The sequence below is a fragment of the Podarcis gaigeae genome (assembly GCF_964106915.1).
Source record: "Podarcis gaigeae genome assembly, chromosome: 13".
Taxonomy (NCBI): Eukaryota; Metazoa; Chordata; class Lepidosauria; order Squamata; family Lacertidae; genus Podarcis; species Podarcis gaigeae.
The window spans coordinates 24453973-24461161 of record NC_139689.1 but is presented as its reverse complement, the minus strand read 5'-3'; the positions used below and the strand labels follow the sequence as shown (position 1 = coordinate 24461161).

Here is a 7189-nt window from a genome sequence, read left to right as displayed (position 1 = left end):
CACTCACATGACTCATGGCAGGTGTTCAAAACAAGTGTTTATTGGTGCATAGTTGAGAAAAGGTGCAAGAAAGTAGTGCTATATAGTGTACATATGAAAAAGCCATCTCACAGCCTTGAGACTGTTGTCTGTTTCCTGATTTGGGGGACAAGTAAGGATGGGGAAGGAGAAAGAGAGAGAAAGAGAGGTACTATCCTGTCACAGCCTACCCAAAAAACCTGAGACGATTTCCAAAACTAGCTCATCTTGGACCTTTACACATCAGCAATCCTCATTTCCTCCAAATGTAATCCATTCTCCCCCTGATTTGTGCAGAGTTCAGTAGCCCCACAACTCTGAATCTGTCTTGTATAGTTCATCTACGTGGCCCTAACCTCTGAAGTGCCCTGCAGGCTCCTAATTCCCAACACATCCCAAACTTTATTCCTACATGCTTGATCTGTTCTTGTCTACTTCCAGTATCCCCATGGTTTCTCCTTGAGGCTATTATTTGGGGAAGTGGAGAGAGAATTGATACACAGCTCCCTGCCTTTAGGGGGAGGTGCGCTGGCGCTGACTTCGTGCCTTGTAGACTTCAATGAGAAGGTCTTTTACATACTGGATTTCTCTCTCAATGGATTCTGCTTTCTCGCGCAACTCACGATTGCGTGCCTCCAGGGCCTGGCACTCATCCCCCAGTGCCTCATGTTCAGCCCGCTTGCGCTGACGGTACCGCAAGGCTGCTGTCTTGTTCTGGTCTCGCTTCTTCTGGCGCCGGTCCCCCTTGGGTGCTAGGGCAGATGACCGTTGTAATGGGGCATGGACATCACTGCCCTGCAGGGGGAGCTCAGCAGGCACTTCTCCGCCATAGATCTCCAGCAATTCTAAGCAGCTTGAATCCAAGGTCTGCAGGGGAGCAGGTGCAGGGTGGTGGTCGAGGGGTTGAAAACCATCACCAAAGGGGAAGTGGAAGTTCCCATCAGAGGGAGGGGTGCTGGGTGCTACCTGGTCTGGTGAGAGTGACTCCTCCAAGAAATAATCCTCCATCTGCTCCAACTCTTTCTTGAGCAGTGAGGCCATGGCCTCCAGGTCCGGAGCAGGAGGGGAGGGCAGTGAGAGTGGCGAGGGCTCCCCTGACACACTCAGGAGCGTGGCCAGGTCTGTGCGCTCCGTCATCCAGTCTGAGAAGCCATCGCCTACAAACAAGCAGGAAGAAAGTCAGCTGTAAACAGGCAAGTATGAATGTACAAGACTCTGCTAGAAAGCTGACCCCATCAACTTCTACACATGAGAGTGGACAAACTGGGAGCCAAGAGCTCTTGCACATTAGGCAGTTGGTACATATGGGATGTTCTGGAGACAGCCACATGTCAGAATAAGCACGGGAAGGAGTGGGTCAAAATATGGAGCAATCAGAAGCCACATGTGAGAAAGGGTAGGAGGAAAGTGTAAAAGAAATTAAAAGACTCTAATTGAAGCCTTCTCCAGTCCTTTTATTGGTTGTAAAACAGCTATTCACCTTTTAGCTTTCAAGCTGTCCAGTATAATTGTGAGTCTTGAGTCTTTTTAAAAAAATAATTGAATACTGTGTAAGGGATATCAAGAGGATAATATTCAAGAGGAATAATAAGTTCATGGGGGGGCAGGGGGGCAATGCTAACCCTTGATGGAGTGGCATAGCCACCACTGCTTTCACAGTCCTCCTTAAGATGGGAAGGGAGTATGGAAGAATACATTTTTACAAACTGGAGCAGCAAAGAGGCCTGGATGAGGTCTGTTGCTGTCGTACGATAGCAGGCTTTTCTGGCCTATACTCACCCCCTCCATGAAATGCCCCAGTGGTAGCTCCCACACGGCTGCTGTTGGGGCAAGGCCATCACAAATGGGGCTGGAGCCATAGCTCAATGGTAGAGCATTGCTTTGCATGCCCAAGGTCCCAATTTCAATTTGTAGGCATCTCCAGATAGGGCTGAGAATCTCATCTAAAACTCTGGAGAGCTGATGACAACCCCGAGCTACAGAGCCAATGATCTGACAATATAAGGAAGCTTCCTGTGTTAATGGCAGAGACCAGCCAGGCAGACACCTCCACCCATCAAAACCCTCTCCAGCACAGAGGATCATCAGATGGGATTGCTCTGTCCACTCTCAAATGTATCTGATTTGCTGATACTTTGGTGTTTCCCAATGCTGTAGCAGTTTGATGAGCAATGCTTGGAAGAACTACAATCCATGCCAATGCTAGTTTCTCAATGACCTTCAGGGAAAAGATTCTCCTTTCCTGCTGCACCTGGAGCAATCCCCCACAGCCCTCAGACTCCAGCTTATGGTTCCTCCCCTGCTCAACCTACTCACCTGTCAGCAATGGGCGCTCCATGCTGAGGGCAAAGCCCTCATCCACAGGTCCGGCAAGCAGCTCGCAATGACCGGCGTGGGGCAGCCGGTGCTTGAGCAGCTCCGGCCTGCAGGACATGGTGCTAGCTGGGAGCATGGTCAGGTCCAGGTCCAGGGTCAGTGCCGCCAGCAGGGACATCGTAGCAATGGTAATTCAGGGTCGACACAGGATTGGGATGCAGCACGCAAGGAGTAGCTCGGCTCCTGCAGGCAGGGATAGTGGTGGTGGCAAAAAGGGACCTGGAGGAGGAGGAGGAGGAGGAAAATACAGGTCAGAAATGCAAACAGTTTACCATTTTGGTAGAGGACCGAAGAAAAGGCCTACTCAATACCAGGCTCAGCTTACCCATCTCAAACTGGAACTTTAACTTTTTTGTTCTGCGAGAGGATTTAAGTGACATCAGAGCAGACAACAGGACTTGCAAAGCAGGCCTGGACCACTTCCCACATCCAATCCTACAACCTTCCTAGCTTCTCTCTCCCCTCCCCCCACATCAAGAGTTATCCAGATGGACACGGCATGTGTATGTTGCACAATTCCTGCCAGCATAGCCTTTGGGAGAAGTGTTTCATGATTCCGACCATGTGGCATCCACAGTACAAGCTCTGAACCATTCGACTGCTGGTTTTGGGTGTCATGAAAGGGCAGCATATGGTAGATCCCATTGATTATCACTGTATTTTGACTGCCAGGGATAGAACAGGCATTTGTGGGACTTTCCATCTTGGGTGCCAAAATAACCTGGCCGCAAAACAACATAAAAAAAAAAAAGCTTGGGCCAGCCCTATAGAAGAACCTTGGAACAGTGGAAAATCTCCCGAGAGGTTTAGCATGAGCAGGGATAGACAAGTCGCCCCCCCCCCATCTGCCTTATGCGCTGGGAGGGGAAGAGGGCGGAAACATGTCATCGCGCACCTGCTTCTCCCGGTGAGGTTTGGCATGACGCACCTGCTCCCTTCCCTAGAGAGCCCAGAAGAACAACCCTCTCGAGCCCCGAGAACAGAGGGCGCCGATTTCTCTATGCGTTTTTTCTGTGTGTGTGGGGGGGGGGGTCGTGCTGTTCTACAGCAATACAGAGGACTATGTGGGCGTTAGGAAAACCTCGAGGTCTAGCAACACGCCCCCACCCATTGCGTTTCGGTCTGTATCCTCAACGCCCCCCGGGATTGCAAAAAGAGATACAGGGAGGGAGAAAGGGGAAAAGGGACCCGATCGCACCAAGAGGCAGCTCGATCCCCGACCCGCTTTTCCTAAAGATGGGTTCTGCCAGCGGAAACCCCCAAAAGATCTACTCACTCCATTATGCTTGTTTCGTTGCAGCGTGCAATACACGCTTGTTCGCTTCAAGATCCGCGCAGCTCTAGAAAGCCATGTCCTCGATCTCGCCCACGCGTCGCTGCTCTCCGTCTGAATCCTCTGTTGTATCTGTGTCGAGAAAGGAATGAGTCATAGCGGGGTGGAGTCTTCCTATATATCGCTCCAGCCGCCCAAGCCGCAGCGCCCACTCGTCGCGTATCCATCCACCGGCCCTTTCCCTTGACATTGCGCATGCTCCTTTTGGAACGGGATTGTAATCTGTTTATCCTTCCTTGAAACATATTCTTTCTTCCACGTTAGGAAACGCGCGGTTAGTTCGTAGCTAATTCTTTAAAATGAAGGTGTTTCAGTGCTGTACTTCCCGAGGAATGCAGACCTGAGCTGCGATTAGTTGAGCGAGATGCACGTACTCTGCACATGCTCAAAGGCAGCCTTGTAATCTAATAACACCTGTTCAGAGGTTGAGTCCTGAAAGCGAGGTTGCTGGCTAATGCTTTCTGTACTCGAATTAAGTTATGGCATTACAGGTGCAGAGTGCCCTGGCTCAGTTTAGCTGGAGCCATGCCTGGTAGGACATGAGCAAGTAAATCATACTTGACATATACTGTACCCAACCATACTTTTGCTAATGCACAGCAGCTCTCGAGTTGAACGTGTGTTTTCCATGGAGGAATAAAAAACAGAAAGGTGACCTACAACCCAGATCAATTTTCTCTTCTGGTTCTTTGAACTTTCTTTGCTAGCAAGAAGAATTGAAGAAAAGGTGGGAGAGGAGGGAGGAGTCATGGTGAAGACCCTCTGCTGCTAAGTCATTGAGGGACTCCATTGCTGCTTGAAAACTGCATGCAGTTTTCAAGTGATTTCTGATCTTTGCCTGTTCCCAACAACTTTATGCCTTAGGTCTTTCATGTTCCTATTGTGTGATCTAAGAGGCTGAGATCACAAAGCATCGGAGAAGAAAGGATTGAAGAAGACTGGAAGAAATTTAAGATTTATTTACAAAATTATTGTAATTTGATGGAATGCTAAGAAGGATGCTTGATTATAAACAATTGGCCATCACTAAATTAGATGAGTATTATTAGACTATATTGTAATGATTGGTTATAAGATTACAAATAAGATGGTAATTTGCTTGAAAAATTTTATGAACAATGTAAGTGCGAGCGGATGATGCGAGGAAGTCCAAAGATGTTATGAAATTTTGTAAAGACACAAACAATGCTGTTTTTCATTTTTGTATCTCTTTTATTAAAAAAACCTAATAAAAATTTTGGAAAGAAAAAAAAGAGATCACAAAGCATCGTGTGATAGGATAATGAAACATGAAAAGGATCCAGTCTAGATCAAATATTTGCTCTAAGTGGGTGGGTGAAAACAAAAAAAAAAATTCCTTCCAGTAGCACCTTAAAGACCAACCAAGTCAGTTCTTGGTATGAGCTTTCGTGTGCATGCACACTTCTTCAGATACACTGAAACAGAAGTTTCCAGACCCTTCTATATAGTGAGAAGGTGGGGAGGGGTATTACTCAGAAGGGTGGTGGGAATGGGTGGTTGGCAGATAGCTGTGATGAGCCGGTGAGTTATTTCCCACTGATATAGACTGCCACATGCTTCCATCACAATCACACAAATAATGTGTGCTCCTTGTTTCAAATGATAATATTTGACTATTGGGTCTTAGATGTGGCATCTTTCTCTGACAACACTAGCTGGTGTGAGCAGTGTGATTTGCACAGTTGAAAATAGTGGAGGTTGCCAAGCTCGGCCATCTTCCACTGCAAACAAAACAGTAGCCCAAGTGGGTCTTTCCCAACTCAACAAATGTCAGTCCCTCTCGTCCCTCTGATTCACAGGGAAAGCACCAAAAAGTCTCCACAGAGTAGTGTGCAAGATTTTAAGATGCACCTTCAAACACCCATCCCAAAGAATCCTGAGTAACATGAAAGCTTGCACATTTGCTTCTTGATTCTCAAAAAGCTGGTGTATAACTCTCATTGGAATATACTTCTTTTTAACCATCTAACATAGATATTAAACCCCTGGCCCATCTCTTTTCTATACAGTATTTAGCACTCAAGTGGTTAAAGAAGATTTTAAGCAGTAACAATAGCCCTCTCCTCTGCCCCCAAATTGAAAATGAGATCATCACAAGCCGGTCTTTGGGCTTGAATGTTTATGTCAGCCTACAGTGTCCACATGTTAGCAAGAACTAGATGGTACGGTATTTCAGAACTATTTTACCAGTGCAGAGAGCAGAACACACACTGCAAAGGCAGCCGCGATACGGCACATTGCACTAGGGTTGCATCAGCTGTGGGTGTACCAGGATAAAGAAGGGGAATTCTCAGTTGCTTCTCATTGGCTACTGGACAGGCAACTGCGGCATCAAGATTAGCTTCAGGAACTGTCCGTCTAACAGGAGGCCAGCTACTCAGGCCCGCCTCCTGCAACGGCCTGCTGAGGTTGTCAGAAATGTTTCCCACATATGTTGAAGTGGTTTTTTTATTAGCGTCCCTGAAAGCAAGCAAGCTTTTGCATTGCACAGGTCTCCTATCAGGCAACAACTGTGAAGGCTATGTTGTTACTATGTTGGTGCTAGTCAGGATAAGAGCTACAAAGAATATAGGAATCCCAGAAGTATCACCATGGTTTTAGGGAGAGAATTTAAAGCTTATTCTAGCAGAGGAGGGCATCACTTCGGGTTTGTCATATACTGCTGGCCATGGCACTGCCATCTGCTTCTGAAATCAGTCCCACTCAAAAAGGTTAAAAGTCCATCTGTATTGACCTGAGATGAGCAACAGAATGTAGATTTCTGAATGTGGAATCTGCATGTCAAGAGGGAAAATAAAAAAAATGAAACCCTTGCTATTTGTACTGTGCGGTTTTAAAAATCAGATTCTTCTGATTTATTTTTTTGTAGTGAATTAGGATGAAGGTTATCCCTTGAAATCGGGTCTTTTTCACTGCCATCATGCTGAATTTTTAAATGTGTGGGATTCATTATACTCTTACCTCTTTACTCCTGATCGAGCTAATAACATTCACATCTTGCCTCCGTTTATTCTTGAATTCAGTTATTTCTTTCCTGTTACCCTTGCCTCTGTCTTCCCTTTGTCATCGTGACAATAGAGTTTGGATAGAAATGCTGCTTCAGGCACTGAAGGAGAGAGTCGTTGTCAAAGGACTTGTAATTATTGAAGAACGTTGAACAGAGATTTTATATTATTGGCCAATGCTTCCCATAACATGGTAATAAAAACTGTCAGTTCCGAGACAATAATAATCTGGAAAGTCCCTATTATCCGCCTCCTCCTTTTCTCTCTCTGTTTTGACTAACTTCTCTTCCTGAACTGACTCCAACTGGCTCCAACTGCCATGGAATGCTTCTGTCCATCATGAGTGACATTCCAAACGACTCCATCAGCAAAATTTGGATAATAAGCTCCTTGGGGCAGGGAGCAGTCTTTTTTTGCTTAGATTATTATGTTAAGA

General features: G+C 46.4%; 1 protein-coding gene across 1 annotated transcript; it reads right to left on the bottom strand.

Moving 5' to 3' along the window:
* Positions 1-20: 20 nt before the first annotated feature.
* On the bottom strand, positions 21-7067 carry ATF5 (activating transcription factor 5). Its single transcript, XM_083708428.1, has 4 exons — positions 6710-7067; positions 3671-3799; positions 2335-2613; positions 21-1175 (listed from the first exon to the last, which is right to left on the bottom strand). Exons 3-4 carry the CDS (start codon positions 2510-2512, stop codon positions 532-534), a joined length of 822 nt encoding a protein of 273 aa, XP_083564554.1. The 5' UTR covers positions 2513-2613; positions 3671-3799; positions 6710-7067; the 3' UTR covers positions 21-531.
* Positions 7068-7189: the final 122 nt, after the last annotated feature.

Excerpts from the sequence above, each read along its gene's own strand:
- ATF5 (XM_083708428.1), bottom strand. The coding sequence starts at position 2,512 with ATGTCCCTGCTGGCGGCACTGACCCTGGACCTGGACCTGACCATGCTC. Across the intron at positions 1,176-2,334 it reads GGAGCGCCCATTGCTGACAG|GCGATGGCTTCTCAGACTGG; the intron begins GTGAGTAGGTTG and ends GCTTGTTTGTAG.